The 24297-nt window shown below is 39.3% G+C and overlaps 1 protein-coding gene across 1 annotated transcript; it reads right to left on the bottom strand.

Moving 5' to 3' along the window:
• Window positions 1-1982: 1982 nt before the first annotated feature.
• elmo3 (engulfment and cell motility 3) lies at window positions 1983-23162 on the bottom strand. Its single transcript, XM_054619738.1, has 21 exons — window positions 22936-23162; window positions 17875-17983; window positions 15188-15228; window positions 14988-15060; window positions 13835-13885; window positions 13363-13532; window positions 12871-12970; window positions 12597-12748; window positions 11827-11905; window positions 11017-11067; window positions 10744-10866; window positions 10163-10285; window positions 9928-10032; window positions 9465-9573; window positions 9194-9330; window positions 5167-5330; window positions 4366-4478; window positions 4095-4199; window positions 3887-3966; window positions 3712-3792; window positions 1983-3599 (listed from the first exon to the last, which is right to left on the bottom strand). Exons 2-21 carry the CDS (start codon window positions 17950-17952, stop codon window positions 3387-3389), a joined length of 2148 nt encoding a protein of 715 aa, XP_054475713.1. The 5' UTR covers window positions 17953-17983; window positions 22936-23162; the 3' UTR covers window positions 1983-3386.
• Window positions 23163-24297: the final 1135 nt, after the last annotated feature.

Here is a 24297-nt window from a genome sequence, read left to right as displayed (position 1 = left end):
TATGTTAAAAAATCATAAAAGTGTCATAGTATAGTAAAGTCTTTCTAAAACGTATAGTATAGTAGGTTAAAAAAAGGCTATAAAAAAGTCATAGCACAATAGGTTGAAATGAACTTTAAAAAAGTAATGGTATGGTATCTCTAGAAAAGTAAATGTATAGTATGTTAAAAAGTCTAACATGCCCAATGTGGTCTAGCAGTTAAGATTACTGCTTTTCACCCAGGCGGTGCGATTTCGACTCAGGGTATTGGAAGATAATATAGAATACACTAGGGCTTTTGGTGAAAAACATACTATCAATCTTTTGTGATTTATTTATGACTTATTTAGATATACTCTACCATGAACCTTTTCAACAAACTATGACTTTTTTGAATATTTTGACATACCAACCAATTCATTACTTTTTTTCGATATACTTATGATGAATTTTGTATTACTTTATTTGACATAGTAGAATTTTACTTTTTATAGCTTTTTTAATATTCTATACCATTAGTTTATAGTTTTATGATTTTTTAAGACATACTATGCTATGACTTCTTCCTGACTTTTTTTACGTCTTTTTTTGAGAAACTGTGCTATGATTTTTAGACAAACTATACTAAACTATACTTTTTTCAACATACTATCTATGACTATTTTAAGGCTTTTTTGAGAAATAGTATATGACTTTTTAAATGACTTTAATCAATATACTATACAATCACTTTATATTACGTTTTTCGACTTACTATACAATCACTTTTCATGACTTTTTTCAACTTATTATACAATGAATTGTTTATGGCTTTTTGCCATACTATTCTATGACTCTTTTATGACTATTTAGATGAACTAAACTATGACGTTTCGTGAATTTCTTTACGTCCTAGATTATGAAATGTTTGGCATACCGTACTATGACTTTTTGACAAAATATTCCGACTATTTAATGCATTTTCTATCACACGATAATATGACTCTTTATGTCTGTTTTTACTCTACTATGTCTTTTTCCAGAACATTTTGTTCATTCAACATTGTCCCTTGTGTGATAGACGATCTTATTGGAGAGGAGTGGATGTGACATTGTTTAATTTTTTTTGTTGTTTTTTATAATCGCCCACTTATAGTGTTTTTTTCTGGTGGTGCACTGGCAGAAGTGAAGCGGTGTGAATGAACTAGAAAATTAAAATAATAATTTCTGCTGGAAACACATGACTTAGTTAAAATAATAATCCTATGACTAACGCGTTATATTACATGCAATATATATTGCATTACATATCAACCAACAGTGCTGCACTTTAAAGGTTTAATATGCTGGTATTTTCTAATTATCAATGTATAGACTCAAACAAAAAAAAGGCTCTTAAAGGACAGGTGTTGTGCCAAAAAGTGATGTTCCGCTAAAAGTGATCTGCATTTTATTAAAGCTATATCACCCAGTTTATAGTCGACAACTGCTTTTATCTGGATCAGAGTCATGACGAGCAAATACACATAACTTCATCTCTGTGGTAATAGCAAAAGTATGTCTTCAAGAATGCTATATTATATTCAAGAATATAATATATGCAATACTATTGTTTACGATATGTGTTTGGTATCTCTAATAACCTTGTTTGTATTTGGTAAACTAGAGTGTATATATAATAATTTATGAATGTGTTACAATAATCTCTTCTGCATTCTGATTGGATTATTGTACCTGCGCTGTGCCCTACATCATAGCTCATTCCAGTCCATTTTACCTGTTTGAATACCTTTTAAAGGGTCAATACAACCCATAAAATGCATTTTTTCACTTGCTAAATGGCAATTACAGCTCCTAAGGTGTAACTGAAAGGTTATTTATTTAGGCATAAATAACCTTTCAGTTTGTTTCATTGATGAGTTATATTTGACATATTATAGACAAGCATCAATGATGAAACGCACAGATTGTTAGAAAACTTTGGCTGCTGTGCCATGAGCAAAACACACACATGCTTGTTTTTTTCTCAGTATAAATCAAACTGTTTATTATTGTAAAGTCACCCAAAGTGTGTGTCAGGAATGCACTGCAGAGGACACTCAAGACCGTGCTTAAATGAAGTAACCCTGTGCAAAAAACACAGCACGTGATATACTGTAGAGCTGTCAGTTATTAAGTAGCTGCTTTGAGTGTCTTTATTTTGGGCTTTGTGAGTCTGAGTGTAGCAAACTGTGACTGAGCATGTTGCCTCTATCATATTATCATCATTATCATCCATCATCATATCAATGAACATTATATAAAATCAATCAGTTTCAGGATCGGATGCAAGCAGTTGAGAAAACCTTAAAAATACCACTGATTGCATACTGTGTCATACAGATATACGGGGAGGATTGCTAGTGGGATATAAAAAATGTCTCACACATTTTTCTTATTATAAAACTGTTGATTATGGCAAAGGTACCGTTTACTTTTGTTCAAAACTAAAGCTCAAAACAAAAGGTCGGCTTGGTACCTAATGTATCACTATAAAATAATAAAAAGTCGTACAGAGCTTTCAGAGCATCTCTGCTCCGTAATAATCATATCGAGCTGTGATCTGTACCAAGGTCAGTACCTGTATTACTTATATTTAAGCAAAACACTGTCCAACATGCAAAACATACTGTATTTGTCTTCCACATGTTGGAAATGAGTCTAACATGTACCATATCTTGAGAAAGCATTGTGTTCTAGGTAATGCCCATTTAAAAAAAATAAAATACAAGAATTTAACAAATGAGCACAACTAGCATTTGAGACAAAGATCAATGCATATATTGTCTCAACCAGTAAAATCCAACCTCACACACAGGTATATTCCATGTTTCATACATAGTTTAGTTAAGATATATTTAGAATTATAAAATTATGATTACAAAACAAAATTAAAGTACCATTACTGGAGCTGCTGTATTGTTTAAGAATAATTTCCTTTTGCCAAGTTGTTTTGGAGCTGTGTTGAGGTGTCCAGACAGCTGGGGAGGAATCCTTCAATCAGAAGATATTTCTTGAATATTCTGCAGATAATCTTCAGCATGAGTACAGTCATAGCCAAACAGTTTGATAGCAATTTCCATAGTTGTAGTTTCCACAGGTTTTCACCTGTTCATTGTTGCACTTGGATGTAGAAGTCCAGGTCACAGAAAAAAAAACATCTAATGTTATTAATCTGTGTTATAGGAATAAGTGCATGGATGCACAGGTCAGTTCCAACACACACGCACCACTTATTTAATACACACACACACACACACACACACACACACACACACACACACACACACACACACACACACACACACACACACACACACACACACACACACACACACACACACACACACATATATTTACACAGTCACACATCCTAGTTGCACAGACTCTACTGCTCAGTCTGGCTGAAGTCGTAGCAGAAGTTGAAGTTGCTAGGCGGTTTTGGGACCACCGGTGCACTGTCGGGGATGGGAACGTTCTCGAGGTCCAGGAGGCGGAGCTTAATCTCCATAGAGAGCAGGATCTCCAGCTCGCTGCGCATAGATTCACTACTCATCTCCCGACCCAGGAGAACACTCAGTCCATCTGTCCACAGGCAGAACTGACAAAGACAGGAAGCCAGTGAGAATATTGTTCATATTCTTACTCTACAATCATGATGCTCACAGTAAAAGAAGAAACTGTGATAAAGAGGAAGAAGTTCAGAGACTCACATCAGTTCTGGAGGGTGCGATGAAGTTCAGGCTGTCCTCTTCTACGTCATATGTGATGCTAAATGCCAGGTCCAACACCTCCTGTAGTGAGGGGACATATCGAGAAACACCCATACAAACACAGTGAGATGTGAGCATTATGAGCAAGAGCATATAAGGAAGGAGTGCTGCTGACCTTGTTCTGTTTGCCCTTGTTCTCCTTCATGTGGGGACAGTCTTTTCCCGTCAGCAAGCCTTTTATATCTGCTACTGGAACTGATTGAGGAGGAAAATAGAGAGAAATTTAAAGAAATAAATCAGGGCTCCTGCTCATTTTTATCATCTAAATACAGAAAAGTTGCAAATCTTAACATATGCCAAGCCCCAGGCAAGCTTCAACTCACTCTTCTTTTGCAGTGTTTCAATTGTGGGATTGTCTGTGTCTTCCTCCACATCACCGTAGTGAAGCATTTTGTGATTGGGAGACAAGCGGCAGTACCACAGTTTATCTGAGAAAAACAGAAAATCAGAGATGTTTGAGTAACAAGACACCGTCGACTGTTATTTAGAGGGGTGGGTTTGTGTGTGTGTGTGTGTGTGTGTGTGTGTGTGTGTGTGTGTGTGTGTGTGTGTGTGTGTGTGTGTGTGTGTGTGTGTGTGTGTGTGCCTTCTCACCCTGTCTGCGTCGGCTGCTTATCTTCCTAAACTTTGTTCCTTGACACAACCTGTTGAGTCTCTGCTGGCGGATCAACTCAAGCAGCTCTGGCTTCAAGCGTTCTTTGAGCTCACTGGAAAGAAAATCACACACACGCTCAACAAAATGCTTTGTCACATGCTATTAGCATCTTCTTTATTATAAAGAAACTCACAACCAAATTGAAGTAAACTGACCACAATACATAGAGGCAGAATAAAACACAACAGTTGCCAGGACTATAAGAAGTCATCCATTCCATCCTGTCTTCTTCATCATTCACAACAAGGACGGCACCTTTGCTAACAATACACACAACCTGCATGGATGATCCCTCTATGTGACAGCAACACACTGTTACACTAAGTGTTTAGTGACAAACAGTAGCATAATACACAACAGTATGGCTGCTGACAGGTCAGCTGGTTCCATAGAGATGGAAACTATTTGGAGTTGTCAATAGAGCAGCTGATCAGGATGTGCCATAGACGCTGTGTTGCTTTACTTTTTCTACATAAAAAAAAAAAAAAGAAGCTCAATTCACAAGAATTTGATCCCGTTAATTGTCATTTTTCTCAAGGGCCATGGAGCAAAATTGCTGCAAGAAATCCACATAAGTAGACAAACCCTGCATCAGAAGACTATTGAAACCAAAATAAACAAAGGCTGATCTGATCCGACATTTTCTGCCATGCAGCTGAAACCACTTCAGCAAAAAAGATGCAAACGTAAATTGTTTCATCAAAGACTGGTATCTAATCTTTAGACATACTGCTACTCACAGTACGGGTGGAGCAAGAGTCTCTTCTTGGTGCAGCCGTTCTGTCTGCCGCAGCTTGAGGATCTCGCTGTAGTTGAGGGCATTGACTTTGTTCTTGAAGAGCTCCAGGGACGTTGGCTTACTGGACAACGTCCTGGTGATCTGCTCCCTCACCACCTGCATCACCTGGGGATGGACACATGGAGACGGAGAGAGGTTAGACACTGCTGAGGGATGAGTGAATGCATCGGAAAGCATTTTTTTGTTTAGTTTGCATGATTTGTATTCATACGGGCTGTGTCCTATGCAACTCTCCCTCAAAAACAATTCCCCTTGTTTCAGAGATTCCTTTGGGTTGTAGTGGCCTTCAAAAAGAGAGCTTCTGTATGACGTTAAGTGGTACGATAGATGTAACTTGTACACTTTATCAGAAGTCAGCAGCAGATTAGAGCAATGCAATAATTCAGACGATGATGGTGTTGAGGGCCATCCTTTTTCTTCCTTTATTCTAATTTAAATGGTATTGTCTTGCCTTTTCTTATGGTTTACTCTCGACACGGACTAGTTTGCAGAATGTGTGACAATATACAAAAAAAAATCAAAGTTTCACTTTATAGCTTTTTCAGAGCAAGGACAAAGTTGAGACCAAGAAATTAAGAATTGGCCTCCTACCAACCAAATCACAGCAACATAGCAAATGTCTAATATACCTTTGAGTATTTTATATAAACATTTTGGGTGAGGATATAAAAGCCCCTAAATATTGCCTTTTAACTTTAAAACCAACAGTTTCCTCTGTTTCCTCTATTAGGCCAGAACATGTTTCACGGATTGATTGATAAAGAGTGCAGCCTGCTGGGTGTTGAATCAGGAAGAGGATTTCACTTCATCTCCTCCACTCTTTTATTCATTATTCCTTCTAAGCCACACCCCTTTCCTCCAATCCATTCATATATTTTCCCGCCTACTTCTATTATCAGTTAAAAGTGAAGGACTCCCTGCTGGTTCCCGCTGTCCAATCACATGAGCCTATATCAACCTCTCTGACCCACAGAGGGGCCAGCCATTGATCAGCCCTCTTTATTAACCCAATTATCTGCAACATCCACCCAACACCCTCATACCAATCATGCTCAATTAGTAAACTGGGTGTTTTTTTCACTGAACAGTAACTGCTATCATCCTTATATTTGGTTTGAAAAACATAATACACATTTAATTTAAGAAACAAGTTTAAAATGCTGTAGCACTGACTCAGCATTTGCTAAACCCGTGTGATTGTGTGTTTGTGTGTATGTGTGTTCATTCTGCATGACTTGTTAAACTGAAGCTCACACAGAGGGACAGGGGTTGACCCCAGGTAACCTGAAACAAGAGCTCAGGGCAGTTGGTGAAATAGTGCATATGTGAAAATAACTATATCTACCTTCAGTATACGTGCCTCAGTTGTAAATAGTGGAAAATCTCTATAGAAATCTATAGTGCTACAGAGAGCAAGCTGACTCCAGCACTATTTGTCCTGATCTCGCTTTATCTGACACACACTCTGCTGACCTAGATCATTCCTGTTCACACCCAATTCAACGGATTGTGATCAATTAGTGACTCAAGTGTCAATTGACCCATTCAGTGCAGCTCTGTCCGGACTTCTCTTCACACGGTTATGTCCTATTATACAAATAACTGTTTGCTACAACAGAGCATTAGGTTACAAGCAATTCACAAACATGAAATCAATACCAAAAAGCAGAAAATCTCAATCGTAACAGAATCTGGTAGTGCTTATTAAGCATCCGACACAGATTTTTTTAATGTGACCGAACTGTTTATGACCACAGAGAATGAGTCCATCTGTCTGGCCTCAGTGGATGTGCAGATGGTGGAATCCAGACAGTCATTTTATATTGTGTGAACATGCAGGGACACAAAACAAGCGACTAGAGTTTCACACTGTCTCCCTGCTCAAGCCCCCTGAGCCAAAATTACCTCACTGTCCTGCAACTTTCACATGACACAATCCTGAGATAGCTGCCTCACACTGTGGTGTCATCTTAACTCTCATGCAATAAATGATTTCTGTTGTTAAGGCTCACCTGTTTTACGAGTGTACCCTTGGAGAATGGAGGAAAAATAGAACTTGGAACATTTGATATTGACTTCCCAAATAAATCATCTATCTTGACGCATTCCAACCAGGAAACAATACCAAAAACAACCTTACCTCCATCTTTCTTCCTTCAGTGCAGACTATATTTCAATCCCAACTTCAAATTGCACCCATCGTCAACAATCAGAGAAAAGTGACGGGGATGACAAGGGGTGAAAGCGAGGGAGAGAGACAGAGATCACCTTCATGACAAGAGAGGTGCAGGCCTGTGGGTGTTTTGTAAACAGACTCCCTGATACTGTCACACACATGCACGAACGCCCCTCCTACCAACATCCCCCGCCCAGCCCCTCTGTCATTGAGCTAAACTGGCCAATAGGAGGCCGCTGTCTCCGTTCCCTAAACCCTGCAGCATGTGCATGTATGCCAAATATCTGTGTGCGTGTGTGTGTGTGTGTGCGCGTCTGTGTGCATGTGGAGGATGACAGTTATAACAGGGGGTGTATAGAGCTACCCAAATATGTTCTTTTGATTGAATTGATTGTTTGTTTGTGGCACAGTCAACTCACATTAACACAATATTTCCAATTAACTCATTAAGTAACGAAACCTAAATTTGTGATCTTACTAATACCACCACCACCTCTCTTGTTCTGTGGTTTATCTTCCACTCCGCTCCCTCCAGTCCGACCGTATCATTCTCCCTCTCTCACATTGTTTCTAGAAGTTTTACGTTCCCTCTGTTGTTGAGTAATTACTGCTCATGCCCTGAGCGCTTTGTTTTTTATCGTTTCCTTCTCCCTCTGTTTCTGCCGCCTATCACGCTTCTCTTTGTCCACCTAATGCCCCTTTGTCTTTGCCCTAAAGCACCCTGGGTAGGGGTCCGTGGTCAAAAACAAAAGGCCGGTCTGCTGGACTGGCCCTCATCACACTGGCCAGCTACCAAAAGGTCAAAGGGGTCACAGGGTTTTATGACTATCAGGAGAGCTCAGTTGATGGCCTCAGTTGGGTGTGATGTTGAAATGCGGTTCAGGACAAAAGCTCTACCACTTTCCTTTTCAGCACATGTGGATTCTCAATATTTCTCCCTTAAATCACCGCAATGCTGAAGGCTTGGCTCAACCTATCGTCATTGTACAATACTACATAGTGGTTGTAAGGTCACTGTGTGCATCTCAATGCAGGGTCAACTCGTTCTGTGTGGGCAGGGTTCAGGGATGGTTAGCATAAGAATGCCCCTTTACAAAGTCACAAAAGTACAAACCTACACAAATCTACCATAAAAAAACCAAACAATTTTAAAAGGCTCTCATATAATTTCAACTCTGTATGTCTGGAGGAGCTCGCCCTTTTGTCAAATTTGAAATATAGTTTAAAAACCTTTGTACAACAGGGATGTAGTACACCCTTTCACAGCATTTACAGTTTGTACTGAGATGTGCCTCAATACTCTAAATAGCAGTATCATCATTAATATTTAGGGGTTAAGATGGTGTTGTGGCCAAAAAGCACAGCTCTGGATCGTTAAATCTTTGTTTATCATACCTCACAATTACATGGAATCCTTCAAGAAATAGTTTGTCATTTTTTACTGAGAGTTATGTGAGGAGATCAGTACCTCTCTCATGGTTCTTTGTTAAATATGAGGCTTGAGCCAGCAGGCAGCTTAGAGCAAAGACTGGAAACAGGGCTGCAGCTAGCCTGGCTCTGTGCAAAAGTCAGAGACTGCTAAGCTAAACTAACCAGCTTCTGGTTCAAGCTTCATATTTACCGTACAGACATCAGAACAGCATTGATCTTTTCATCAAATTCTCAATGCATATTCGGAAAAGTTGAACCATTCTTTTGAAGTGAAAAGAAAACTGCTTAAGTTTGAAGATAGAACTGCTTGGGCAAAATGTATCCTGCTAGCTATGAAGACAGCCATGCCATGCTACTGTACCTTGTCAAAGTCCTCCTGTGTGGCTCTCATCTCTTTCCAGGTCTTGTTGAGCAGCTGGATGCAGACACAGAAAAGCTCCTCCATCAGCCGATCCTGACTGAAGAAGATGGGGTGGTAGTCAGATCTCGTCTCTGAGGCTGTTATCAGAGGAAGGATCAGAGAAGACGGAAAACAAAATCAAAAAAATACCAGATTGTCAGTTGTTGAGTCGGTTTGACAAGAGGTTACAGACAGTCATGGCAATAAGCCTGTAGATTTGAGGGCAACTTACGGGGCTCGCCGATACGAAGGATTTCACACAGGATGAGTGTAAGCTGGATGCTGCTCCTGGCAAATGGACACTCATGTTTGTCCTCCCTGCTGCTGTTCTCCAGGACAAACTTGGAGACAGAAATAATTGAACATTATATTGTTAACATATGAAATTAAGCTTTAGTTGGTCATTGAACCAACACAGACAAAAAGCATTTTTACAACAGTTACACAACATTTGTTCTTTTTAATGTATTAGACAACTGAAACATGTATGAGTTACATGAGATCAGGTGGTCAAAATGTCTTTTTCATAGAGGTGATTTATTTTTCATTTCAAATACAGCTCAGGTTAATGACATACTACTCAAGGAGGTTAACATGATGCTAGCCATGACATTGCCAAAGTCAGAAAGTGCCATATCATTTTAAATGAGGAGCTTTTCAAACTGTTGAATTATAAGCAGATAAATCATGCTCACCCTGCTGTAGGCATCAGGATAGCGTGCAGCAAAATAATACATGGTGTCCAAAGCTAGGAGACCAGGAGGCGTTCGCACCAAGTCCTGCCCAGGGTTACTGTTGTTCTAAAATGATAAAAAAAAATCAATATTAATCACAGTGATAGGAAGATGAAAAGTACTTAAACTAGGAGCTTTGTTAATGATGAAAGTGAATAGCAACATTACAGAATAACTTCCGATAGCAGTCACTCACTGAGAAGCCTAACTTCTTGAACTCTTTGGCGCAGAGCGAGCGTCGTCTCTCGTGGCTCAGACTGTTCTCACTCTCCGTCTCAAATGCTGTCTGCCGCAAACCGTGAAGGATATCTCTCTGCTCCTGCAAGGGGAGAGAAAGATAAAAAATTGCTGTTTACTTTTCAGAGAGTGACATTGAGTGCACATCTCTGTGTAGTCACTGTCATGCACCCACTCTTCATCTGGTTTATCTGATAATTAACACTAATAATGTTATACATTTACATTTTATTAAGATGAAAGATTTAGAGATTTGTCCAGAAAATGTAAAAACTGACTTCAGAACAAGGAACAGCTGATTAAATTTCAGTGCAGATCAACATCTGTGATAAGTGGGGAATTATTGCATTTTAGCCACAAACGATTTAAGACTGACCAGCTGATACATCTTTAAGAGTGTGTGCGCAGGCTTAAGAAATCAAATGATATAATTCCTATACTGATTTTTTTTTTTTTTTTTTTAAATGTGTGAAACGAAGCAGAAAAACTTTCAGCAGCAGCAGATTTTTTCAGTCTTTGGCTCCTTATGTTGTAGCTCACCTGGCTGTAACAGTCCATAGGGGTCCTCATGCGGCCCTCCAGGTGATTTAAGGTAACGGACTGTAGGACATAGAGGTAGTGGGCCATCTCATCCTGGACTGAACCAGAACTATGGATGATGTTCTGCAACAAATACACACATTTCTTCAATAGGCCAGAGATGTTGCTTTACTTACATTCCTAAGCACAACAATGAGGTATTCTTTCATTGTGTTAACACTGACATACACACAACTATGTGAAATGTAAAAGTTAATAAAAAAGATAATTTACTTTATAAATGTACTGCCGGAGATTCCTCTTATTCAGGAACGCAAAAATATCCTGGAAAAATGAAGACAAGAAACAACGGAACAAATTGAGCATTGACTAAAAATGTGTTACTAAGGGTGCAATGACATGTTTCTAACAAGTGGTGGCGATATAGTGTCAGTTACTGATTAGTGGGTGGGGACACGGGTTGTGTGGGACTTTGACCTCTGTAACCAAAACCATCACTTGCTGGTACACGCATCTCTAGCTCAGCTTCGTTTTGTTCAGGGCATATTTGCTGATAAGAAGAGTGTATTTGTTGACTCAGTGTAAAAGTGAGGAAGTGTGAGATTGTGCTTCAGTTACAAAGAGAGTCTGAGAGAAAGGAAGACAGAGGGCTGAATGAGGGAACTGTTTCTGTACAATGAGAGAGGAGCAGGAACTGAACAGTGGGAGAGAAAGCCCCGACTGTGTGTCGAAAAGCTGAGTTGACCAGACAGAATTAGATAGATGGTCCTTTCCAGCTGTCTGTAGAAGTGACTTTTACAGGATTCTTAACATTCACGCCACTTTTAGCCTTGGATACAGAAGCTTCCAATCACTACACAAATGCACCATAGTAAAAAAGTTATGATGATTTAACATGAAAAAAGCATCAGCTAAGTTAGAGTATGCACAGAGCATACCTGATTAACAGCTGCAGGCACTACTGTTTGGAAGTCACAGACATTCAGGAAGGAACCTAACCAAATACCTACATGTATGCATGCTCTGAAGTTTGAATAGCTATGAGAAGAGGAAGTTGAAAGTGCATTAGAAAGTAAGAAGCACCTGTCTGTCTGAGTCCCCGGCTGTTTGTAGTAGTGCCATAAGTAGAGCCATAGCTTTGGTCTGTATCTGCTGGTTCGTCCTGAAAGTGGTCACAGACGAGAAAAGAAAAAGTGAGACAAATATATAATTTAGATGTTCCACTGCTGCATCCAGTCTGACTGTGAAATTCTGGTGTGATAAATGGAAGAGACAATGGTATTATCACTAGTTTGTTTTTTTAAGTTAAATACTTCCTGTTACAGAGACAATACTGCCGTTTATCACTGCTCCACCCTATCGCCCCACGGATTTGTAACTCTGGTAAAGTTAGTTTTCTATTTCTCTTTGCTGAACAGTAGATACTGAACATTTTCCATCCATCTTGGTTTCTTCCACTATCTGCCACTGAAAGTGATTTGCTCTGGAAGAACAGCCCCAGAGATTGCTTTTCAGCAAATGCATCCCGCCTCTTGCTCTCCAAACAGTTTTCCTGCATGCAACCAAAGCCCGCTCAAACGTGATTTCAAATCCTTCTAGGACAACAAATGGTCAGACTACAAAGGAAACCCGAACACTTACAATACCAAATTCTTGTCACATTGCCTTTAGATTCTATGTCTAAGAACCAATGTTATAGTTTTGATTGGAGTAAAAGCTAGAACACTTAACACATTTGACACAGCACAAGAGGAAATATTCTTATGTTCAGCAGGTGTGGCTTCATTCATTCAAGGTTTCAATTAATATATGATTGGCTTCTACGAGTCAGACCATATCTATCTGTAACTTACACCATGAAGTGAGCGATGAGCCGCTCCATAGTGACTTCCTGTTTGACCTGCAGGAAGAGGCCGTGGCTGCTCAGCACCATGCTCTCTAGGATGTCCAAGGACACCTGCTGTATTGATGCATCGGTCAGCTTGGCGTTGACAAAGCTAGCAATCTGAAATCGTAAAAGGAAGGGAAGGAGAGAAGGATGACGGAATAGTATAAAGGAGGGCAGCTACAATAAGTGAAAAACAAATCAGTGACAAAACAACAGACAGAGAGCACAAGATACAGCACCTTCTTGATGAAGACAGACGACAGATTCTCCCATGAAACTATCCCATGATCCATCAGTTCCATGAAGCCAGTCAGTGTGTGGGTCATTATCACGTTACTCCTGAATGACGCAGACACACATACAAAGAAAATATTATGCACTCACAGACACATACCCTGACAAAAAGGCTTTCAGATGGACTGCTTGTGTAGGCATCCTTGTATTTATCACAATGCAATCTAAACAATTTCCACCATGTGACAGAGCACCCATGATGCAACTCCCTGTGCTGTCTCTACATGCTACAGAGGAGTTTGTCAGTGATTTATATGATCATGGAAACTACTCAAAATGTATAAACCAACAGGCTTTTAGCAAAATTTGAAATTATATTGCAGCATGTGCAATAAACAATTCACCCTTCAGCGCCACTGATATCTATCTAAGGAACAACATTCTACCCCAGCCATGGAAAAGATGCAAGCACAGACACACACACATTGAGTACTAACTCGTTAGCGTCCTCTACTATTTTGACCAATAAGAGATGTCCGTCTCGACTGATGAACTCCTGAGCGAAGGTCACGTCTGTGGAAACGCTCGCCAGCTCCTTCAGCGAATCGCAGCGCACACCCGAGTCCGAGCTCTGGATACCCTTGAACAGGTCTTCTGCACAGCGGCCCTGGGTTCACCAGCGTCGACAAAACACATGTTCACACACACCAGACTCAACAGTTTTGTCCTTATCTAGTTATTCATAACATATTGTTACACTTCTTGGAAACTTGGCTACTTGTAATAGTTAATATAATAATGTCTTATTCTCTTGACTGTTCACGCAGCTGATTCTGTAAATGTTCTGCATGCAGTATATAAATTACAGTGAAGAGAGACAGTGACAGTGAGAGACAGAGAGCTGGAGGAATGTGAGAAGAGGGAGGTGGAGGAGTAGTGTGGCTGAGAGCCTGGTTGATGCAGACTCACCGGTGCCTTGGTCAAACGCAGAATGCAGCCGTTCTTAATGTCCAGACGATTCTACAAAACAAAAAGAAACAGACACACACAAACATGCATGCAGAGGAAAAATTTAAAAGCTGTTGAAAAAAACAAAAACACTTGGCATGTACCGGGCCACAGAGACCGCAAGGTAGAGAAAGTCTTTCACACGTGGATACAAATAGTTTAGCCACACACCGACATATAAACGGTACATAGACCTATACACTCTGCTACCCATAAAAAAGACCCACACTTGGATATAAATAGCCAGCTAAAAACTGCAGTGCATGAGTAATTAGTACTGACACTCTACTTACTGATAGTAAAAGAGAGAGAAACGTTTAGCTTAAAACTGTTTTGTGTGTAAGTTGCAGAAAGATAACAACTTCTTTTTTCTCTAAAGAGTCCCAGGCTATTAGCCGAGGGACTGATGTGATTGGCCTGCTGATCCAGCATACTTTCTAATAACAAAGCATTTATCCTACTCTAGCCTTATTTCAAGAGTTTATTTAACAGGGTAATTGCTACATAGGTAAGAGACATACAAGAGATGAGATGTAATGTGTTTAGGGCTGCTAGCTGAAGAAATGTCCACCTCTGTCCCTCTTTGGAATAGTTTGGATATAGGCTATGACATGAAGGGAAAATTCTGAATTCCCAATAACTAAAGCATCTTTTTCTTTGTATCCATCTGATGGCATTGTGATGGCTTCTGCAGCCCTGCCTTCAGCCCAAATAGGGGAAAGGCATTCAGTGGCAACCTTTTCAAAAGGTCATTTGACACCAAGATGCCCAGTGTACTTCCAGCTGCTTTTCTCTGTCTCTCTCCCTGTCCTTTTCAGCCTGTACCGTACTATTTTTTAATAGTGCCAATGACGTTGTGGGACGTGGGATTGGTCTTAGGTCAAGAAATGTTATGTACTTCTGGACTCAAGAAAAATACTCACACAATTGTGATTTACAGATTCATTGCTGTGCTTTGACAACTCAGACAGAGATTTACAACATTTTCGTCCTCAACATCTAAAGGGCTGTCTCAGATCTGTTGCTTAATGTCTTCAAGATCTGCTCAAACACTTACCAGGCCGATTCCCTGCTGTAGATAAATATTTGTATTGATTCAGTTGATGTGACTCACCGATTCAGTGATGTACGTCTGCACTCCATCAGCGTACTGCAGAGCGTAGTTGTCAGGACCTGGGAGATTCCAGCTACACACACAAACACACCGATATTAACTATCACGGTTATGCATACAGTTCAATGATAATGATATCAAACACTACTGCAAAGACAGCATAGAGGCAGCACAAAAACTCTGATCCATTATCAACTTACCCATCACACACTTCCTTTATTACAGCAGACAGAGGCTTTTTCTGTACACAGACACAACAAAACAGCATGAAGTCAGATACATATCAATGCAAACATAAAAAAACTCACACCTGCTGCATACACGTGGGTCGTAACAACAGGACATAGACTCTACTATCATAGTATTTTCTCTGTCAGGGAGCTGAACACACGCTTCAGAAATGACATGCCGTTATGGGATGTAGGTACCACAACTATTTTTCGCTGGCTGCAAACCTTGATTGCTGAGAAGAGGAAATCCTAAGCTCTCCAACACTTTCCGAACAATGAAACCCTCAGTGCCCAGATCTCTCTTTGAACGTAAATAAAAGCCAGACTACTTCCATGTCTGGCTCTCAGCTATCCTGCTATTAGTGGTCAGTCCAGCGGTCAACCAATCAAAATGTCTGCGGTAGAACCAGGGGCTGCTCTGTTATTAGTGGCAGCCCAGAAGGTCAACCAATCAGATGTGTTTAGTGGAGACGGCCGGGCCAATGAGAACATTTGTGGGGATTCTTCTGGGCTGACAGGATTGGTTGAGAACAGACGCGTCCAAAACAACAGTCTTGAATGGTTAATTGTTGTGCTGCTGTTAAGATTATTACCTAAATAACTAACAGAAATATTGTTTACGGTATCATGGCTCAGAAAAGTGTGTCAACCTGGGATCTGTGTTCTTTCCAATTTCAATTATTCAGCATTTTCCAAATGTTCTAGTTAGTGAGATCCATTCTCACTCTGTTCCAACCTCTTCAAAGTGAAGTACAGTATGTGATTGTGAAACACACACACCCTGCTGTCTGGGATACAGTTTAAACTACTACTCATAGCTTAGTGTCTTGCGCAAAGCCGTGCAACTTCCCCATAGGTTCTGGGAAACACATGGAAAACTTCCCCACAATCTCGTTTCGTAAAAGCAGAAAGAAAAACCAACCAGTGGATGGGTTTTAAACCCCTAACTGTTCAATATTAAATAAATATATAAATATATACAAATTGTACGAGTGGGGTATGTCTGTGACAGGGCTGGGGGTGTGTAATGAATCAACAGATGGAAGGTGGCCTGTGATTGGCTGAAAATTGAGGGCCTTGTGACAAAACCACTGCGGTGGAATGTGAAATTAAAAAATTTAAATGGACTGTGAATGAAAAAGGGCATTTTGGAAGAAAACATTTTAAACGTAAAATAAAAAGGAACTCCTTTAAAACTCTGCACAGTTCAGTGCAATTTATTCATATTTATATGATAAACAACTTGATTATCTAATGTTGAACATGTTGGGGCTCCATAGATTGGTATGCAACAAGCAGAAGGGACAGTGACTGAAAAGAAAATGTTAAAAAGCTGACCTGTTAGTCTAACTACCATTCAATGACATGAGAGATTATCATATTCACCAGACTTGGCAGCGACTAATGCCATTTTTAATATCTCGTGCTGCAGCACAAACCACACTGGTAAGGAAGTGGGGATGATCACCCTCTGTAGGCCTCGACATCACAGTCAACCAGAAGTGTTATATAGCATCAAGATCATCTTCTTTGCCTTTCTGTTTCCACTGTTCCAATGATCATGTCAGTATTTGAGCTGTACCACTATTGTTGATCTTCTTCATACAAATTTTGTTACTTTTGTTGATCTAATCACAGAACCATTTCAGAAAGAAGCATTGTTTGTTCAGATAGAACGTCCTGAAAACCATTCTAACGACCATGTTTTGAATTTTGTCAATGGCTCTGTTTCTTATAAAATAATGCACCTGAAATACCAGATTTTTTTAATGCGAGTGCATATGTGCAGTTAGATATGTTAGAATGTCAATGTGCTAGGGTTGGTTGGCCTGCATTGTCCATTCATAGACTGAATCATAGCATGTCATTCTTTAACAGGCTATTCTTTACTTGCGTCCTTCGTATCTATGTGAATGTATCCATCTGAAAAAATGCTGAAATCAACAGTCTTCGTTCTGTGACATTTTCGCAAGACTTACTCCTGCATCTTGAAATGGGAAAAAAAAAAAAAAAAAAACGCTTGTAGGTATGCTGCTCCTGTGGCTCGGGGTTTGTCACAGATTGATTTGGGTCAAGGGGAGCTGGTCTATAGGAATTTCCCAAAATTAGAATAAAGTAAAGTACATTAGTTTGTAGATGCCATCACTGAGCTAATTACTACTTTGTCATCCAGGATATATTGACCTGAGTTTTATTTTGGTATACCATATGCTGTGAACTTAAATTGTATGTCTGTAATTTTATGTTGTTGCCTGAAACGTTGTTTAATGTGCTGCTGCCTGTCTTGGCCAGGCTAAATCATTCTGTGATCTTAATGAGGCTTCCTGGTTAAAAAAACAACAACAACAACAACAACAACAACAACAACAACAACAACCACATGTATGTCCAAGAATGTCAAAGGCTGCTGAACTACCAGCGCTCTTAAAGTTTAATGAGTGAGTGACATGACAGTTAGTCAGGGTTCATTGTGAAGTGATACACTGATGATCTTCAACACACTGGATAGTTTTAACATACAGCTGTGGAGTTTGAGTTGAAATGGAAGATATTTGGCATTTTCTGTGTGTGTGTGTGTGTGTGTGTGTGTGTGTGTGTGTGTGTGTGTGTGTGTGTGTGTGTGTGTGTGTGTGTGTGTGTGTGTGTGTGTGTGTTACCTGGTCCAGTTGTATGAGCTGGGGGTAGGCCCCAGGCATCTGGATGGCTATCTTCACTATGTCCTTCTGTTGAGGCATGTTGGCACCTCTTGACTCCACCACTCTCTAGCTGTTGATAATAAAAGAGATGAAAGTGTCATAATTAAGTGCATCATCATACAATATATCCCTTAATCAAAGTGTAAAGACCATTACTATCGGCAACCTTAAAATAAAGGGAAAATATTTCACACCGACCTCATTGTGTACCAGAATGTGGAAAGAAAGAGTTAAGAATAATAATTTAGAAAAAACTAAATACACAGCAGTTCTGTCCCGTTTCAATGAAGACAGCTTTGTGAAAACTTTAAACAAAATGAGATTGAGTTTGTATCTGACTGGACTACAAGTCCCAAGATAAAATTGTGCACAGAAAGTTTGGGGCTGGGCTAAAATCTGAGCTCTAAACTGGTGATAAACAGAATATTGATCATTTAATAAATATACAAAAATATGGGCCTAGTGTTGAATTTAGTTCCTAGATCTTTAATTAGCTCTTCTAGTGGGCTATTGCTGTGGAGTAAAAACGGATTATTTATTGAGTGATTTTAAAACGGGATCAGGTGAAAGCTAACCAACCCGAGAGCAGTGTCTCTGTAAAGTGGACCGATGAATCCGGCCCTCCCATGAAGGTCAATGCAACTATCATTTTCAGTATGAGGTTGTACAGCACTCTGTTCCTCTTTCGTTGTGTATTTATGGTGCAATGAGTGAAGCTGAGAGCACTAAATACTGTCTGAGAACGCACTACGGATCGTTCACTCTTTCTTCTCCCCTATCCAATTCACACACACACACACACACACACAAACATCATACACATTTCCTCCCCAGCCTTCAGACAGCATTCCCAGAGGATACAGAAGAAGCAGTTGTGCCTCCGACCCTTCCCCCTTCCTTGTCCTTCTTCGTGTCTTGCTGTCTCTCAGCACATTGAAACAATACAATTGGATCTAAATTCTTCTCTACATTCACGAGCTGTCGACGAAAGAAAATAGGTTGAGCTTGTGCCTGCTTGTGTTGGGTGTGATTAATAACCCCCACCCTCTTCTCGATCTCTTGGATAGTTCACATACCATCGCTCGAGTCTAAAGAAAAAACGCTCTCGCAGTTTATGGCAGGTTTCAAAGCAATACTACTGTCAAAACAACCACAGGTCTTTACTGTCTACTCAACTCACTCGCCCTGAGGCAGCATCTTTCCTGATAAATAAGGCAGGACTGCCTTATTTATCAGGAAAGATGCTGGTTATTACAACAATATGCAAACACAAACACAACATGTTTAGTTTTGTACGTATGGAGTAAGCCGCGGGGTGCTGAAAACATTACACTGGTGCTGAAGGTCAACTTCCCTCCAACAACTAACAACAAGAGTTTACAGCCTTAATCTTTAAGAGCTTTGGGTGTGTATGCAGATTTGTTCTTGTTCAGCTTATGAGTCAGCAAATTCAAGGGCAAACTCTGAATAATGGCATGTCATGTCTTTGCAACAACAAGAACTGCCTGTGGAGTTTTAGCTGAGTATGTTTCTGAACTAAAAGTGGAACCTGAACCCATGTGTCTATTAACTGAAACCCAAAGTATTGCTATGGCTGCACTACAAAGAGTGAAAGGAGATGTACCTTTTGTTTTGTTAAAACAATTCCTCACAGGTGGGCAGAGTGATATGTCCAGTTTGAAAGTTGGGGCTTCTACAACAGCTGCATCTTAGGTTGTTGCATTTGGCTACCCACTGGGAATGACAGAGTTTGACTGATTCTTAAGACTGTAATATTTATTAAAACCAATTGTCAAAAAAGGCTGACAATTCCAAAACTAAAGCTAAAGCTAAGTCCGTGATGAAATAACTCAAACATTTAAGGTTAACAGTTAAAGAATCCTACTGACTTTTTCCTTAAGCGCCATCATCAGGTTTGCATTTTAATTTGTCCAGTACTTCGGTTTATGAAAAAAATACTAGGATTAGCAAATGTTATCAGGCTAAGAGACTAAACTGAAATGGGTAACATGGTAAACATACCTGCTGAACATCATTATCATCAACATTATTAAATGTTATTGTGACATTAGGAAGTACCGCTCTGCACTAAGTACATCCTCACAGAGATGTTGGCGTGGCTGTGAATCTAGGTGTTGTTTTCCTGAACTATAAATTTGTTGTTTATTTAGACATAAATGTTTAATGTTACTGTACTGTTAAGTTTTTAACTGAATGAGGTCATTTTGCAATATGTTTGTGTGTGACTATTGGTGCTTCCAGATTACGTTTCATGTTGTCAAACAATTATCGATGTTACCAAGCAGGTAGAGACAACCAATATCTATCAAGTCTAATAATTTAAGAATTTTGTCTTAAACAACAGAAAAAAAGGCAGCAACTATTTTATGATATTACCATAATCAGAATTCTAGATAATTTATTGTCTTCTCTCATATCACTTTACCGTTAATATTAATAAATACTTTATTGATATTTTGCTGTTTTACTTGTTAGAATATGTATTAGGTTTCCTGAATTGCAGATTAAACTGCAGGTGTATCCACAGAACACACACTCTCTAGTGCACTTACACTGAATTTATCAGGTAAAAGGGCTTATGACAAAATTTCACTAATACACTCATTGAAAATAAAACATCAGTAGACTTTTGTCCAGCAAGGCAATTTAAAAGGTCAGACCAGTCAGATGAGAGAGAAAAAACATCAATTCAGGCTTTCTAGCAGCTAGGATTTCCCCTGGCTGACGGCAGCACCATTAGTCTACATCATCATGACCTGTCCATACATGCTTGAGGCCTCCTGTGATACTCAACACTGCTCAGCCTGCACTGACATTCCCCCTTCATTACAACAAGACGAGGGAAACACATAAAGCCAGTGCTTTGAGCCTCAGCTTGTTTCCTCAACTGCAAAACAAAACAAGCTCATAAATAGGTGGAACCTGTATTCTGACAAATTTATTTCATACTGTTCCACATGTAATTACATTACTGGCTGGTAATGGTAATACAACATATTTAAAGTACTAATGAGGCGACAAACAAGGTGTTAAAACATTCAAAACTCTGTCCTCCAAATCATTTCCAATTTTTTTTTGAACAGCAACAGCCAGAATGTAAATATAAACAGTGTTAAATGGACTATATGTTGTGCTTTTCCAGTCTTAGGGACTACTCAAAAACACACTACAGCAAAAGCCAGCATTCACCCAATCACACACATACTCATACACTGGTGGCAGAGGCTACCATACAAGGTGCCACCTGCTTATCAGCAATAAATATTTACACCTCTACACTCACACAATTTGGAGTTCAGTATCTTGTCCAGGGACCCTTCAACAACTAGACTGCAGGGACCTAAGATTGAACCAACGGCCTTATGTTAAGCTGAAGCCTACTCCTGAGCCACAGTCACCGCTAAAAGCGATAAAAAAAATATAAAAACAAATTGCCATACTTTTAAATACAATCAAACTCGCTCTGAGTTCGAAGAACACCTCTGCTCATGAGTCACATCAGCATTTTCCCTTTTTAAACTAAGCAGAATAGAGGGGGGAGATTTCCACTGAAGTGTGTCTGTCTGTGCCTGTCGATGCATGTTTGTGATGTCCCCTGAATTAAAAGTGAGGAGAAGCCGAAACAGCACCTTCTGTGTCTGCCTGTTTTAAACCGAAGATAAGTAAAGGTGTTAGTGCAGTATTCTGAATGCTACTCATCTAAAAAAAAAAAATCAGATTATTTTTTCTTTAGTGTGAATATTTGCTGTTTTTCTCAGTTTTCTATGATATTTAATGCAATATATTTGCTTTAAGTACTGGGTTTGGGCAAAGCAACATATTTTGAAGGCATCACTAAGGACTCTGATCGGCATTTTCAGTATTTTCTGACAGCTTATAGACCAAAATGTAAATTAATTATTCAATAAAATAGTTAGCAGATAAAAAATATTTTAAATATAACAACTGACAGTTAAAGTAAAAAAAAAATCAGTTTTACTTAACACGTAACAGTAAATGTAATATTTTCTTAGGGTTGAAACAATATAATACTATCAGGACGCACACGGTAAACTATTTTAAACAGAATGATGACACATTCATAAACCATTTTTATTGTATTAGTATGTCATTACAGTTATGGAAAGTTATTACAGCTACAGTACTGGGAAAATAAACCTAAACTTTACCAGGGTGATGAGATTAAAATCTCCACCATGTTCAGCAGCTGTCAGTGCCCGTAGTCTTCTATGGGAACTTTGATTCAGTGCTAAGCCTAAAACCACCAGCACACCCAGACCCTTTGTTAGCCTGCTGACTCACTAGTGTGTCTCAGACCCCCTGGACTGATAGACACCCCAACCAATGGAAGTGTGTGTGTGTGTGTGTGTGTGTGTGTGTGTGTGTGTGTGTGTGTGTGTGTGTGTGTGTGTGTGTGTGTGTGTGTGTGTGCGTGTGTGTGTGTGTGTGTGAAGGGGGAAGCTCTCAGCTGCCTGAAATTCCTAACCTGACAGGGTTCCACACTCTCTCTCACACACACACACACACACACACACACACACACACACACACACACACACACACACACACACACACGAACTTAGTATATCTTAAATACAGTAATAATACAGATAAAGACTATATGCTTCTATTGTGATTTAATGCCTTGCTTTGTATTTATTAAAATAAAAAAATATATTAATATAACATACAACTGGTATGTATCCTATTCATTAGAATAATATAGCTCTACTTTATAAAAACAAATGTAACTTATGTGCAGATGAACACTGTAATCTACATTAGTTCAATAAAGGCATGTGCTCTGCTTCATACATGAATCACCAGACTATGTTTTAAGTGAACACGTGAATGCAAATAAATGTAATTAACAGCACCTGAACTGTTAGTACTTCAAAACTGATATGACTTTTGACAAAGATTTTGCAAAAAGATCCATGACAAGTTAGTGAAAGAATAGAGAGAGATAGTCAGCTGCAGAGCTTTTTTTCCTGGTCCTACCTGGTTTGAAAAGTCGAGGGTTTACTGTCCCACAGGAGCCGCCGCAGTCGGAGCGAGAAACATTTGCAACTGTCCTTTTTTCCCCTTTGAAAGAAACTCCCTTAGTCCGCAGAAGTGTCTTTTCTTAGAGAAACATTTGAGATGCTCAGAAAAACAGGAGGAGAAGTCCTTACAAAAAGGTTTCAGGAATGATTAGTTGACCTAAAAGTTCCGGGTTGGTTGGAGTCGTTCAGTCGAGAGTTTGAGGAGGCAAGCTGGCGGGATTTAGATAAGGTGTTTCCGGCTAGGACCTTCAATATAAAACCCATCCTGTCCAGTGTGTTTATATGAATGTATAAGCATTTTCGTTACAATTATGTGATGTGATGTAATGCTATGTTATACGGAAACAATCTATGAGCTGGACTGTCACTGTTAACTTGCTCCATTTCATCTAATTCCCTCTCAAATGTGTCCGTGTAAAATGTACATTCAAACGTTTCAGAATGTTACTTTTGGTGATCGAGCGACACAGCACTTTTACTTTGAAAGAACAATTATAGGGGAAAAAATGATAATGCTGCTTGTGCTTATGCTGAGCTAGAGCATTTTTTTCTTTCAGCATTTCCAAGAAGTAGATTAACTAAATCAAAGTTCCGGGTCGGATGAGGCATGTTACAGCTGCCCCCTGCTGTCCCTTTAATAGAGTTGTATATACTGTAGACATGAATATAGCTGCTACGTCAATACTATAGGTATATACAACTATTATTAATCAGCATTGTCACATGTTGTAATCAAATGAGCAGCTGGGTGCCCTATGGCTTGTTGTTACCACGCTGGACTACATTACTACACTGATTACAAACACATTGCTGCACGTAATGTCTCTCCTCGGTATAAACCTTGATTTTGAGCTATTTAGTTATATACAGTACCAGTCAAAAGTTTGGACACACCTTCTCATTCAACTACTTTGAAGAATCTAAAATATAAAACATATTCTGGTTTGTTGAGCATTTGTTTGTTTACCACATAATTCCATATGTGTTCCTTCATAGCTTGGATGTCTTCAATATTAATCTACAATGTAGACAAAAATAAAAAAATAAAGAAATAAAAAACATTGAATGAGAAGGTGTGTCCAAACGTTTGACTGGTACTGTATGTTTTTAGCATCTTAATCCTAAAGCCATCAGTACACCCCACATCGATAATTAATTTTCTGATCAAATTGTTCACTAAGGCATTCTCTTGCATCATAAATCCAGATGAGGCTTTAGAGGCGCATAACGCCACACTATATGATTTAGTTATATGTCGGCCAACGGAGTGAAAGGGATCATACATCCTAATCCCAGAATCTAATAACCTTTGTAACGC

The sequence above is a fragment of the Anoplopoma fimbria genome, chromosome 19 (assembly GCF_027596085.1).
Source record: "Anoplopoma fimbria isolate UVic2021 breed Golden Eagle Sablefish chromosome 19, Afim_UVic_2022, whole genome shotgun sequence".
Classification (NCBI taxonomy): domain Eukaryota; kingdom Metazoa; phylum Chordata; class Actinopteri; order Perciformes; family Anoplopomatidae; genus Anoplopoma; species Anoplopoma fimbria.
Note: the sequence above shows the minus strand (reverse complement) of the source record. Positions and strands in the feature narration are given on the sequence as shown.

Bases quoted from the DNA above. Each gene is read 5' to 3' on its own strand.
- elmo3 (XM_054619738.1), bottom strand. From the start codon at position 17,952: ATGCCTCAACAGAAGGACATAGTGAAGATAGCCATCCAGATGCCTGGG. The intron at 13,533-13,834 runs GTGAGTCTGCAT...TGGTGAACCCAG, and splicing joins TGCGTTTGACCAAGGCACCG to GGCCGCTGTGCAGAAGACCT. The intron at 3,600-3,711 runs GTGAGTCTCTGA...TGTCTTTGTCAG, and splicing joins TCGCACCCTCCAGAACTGAT to TTCTGCCTGTGGACAGATGG.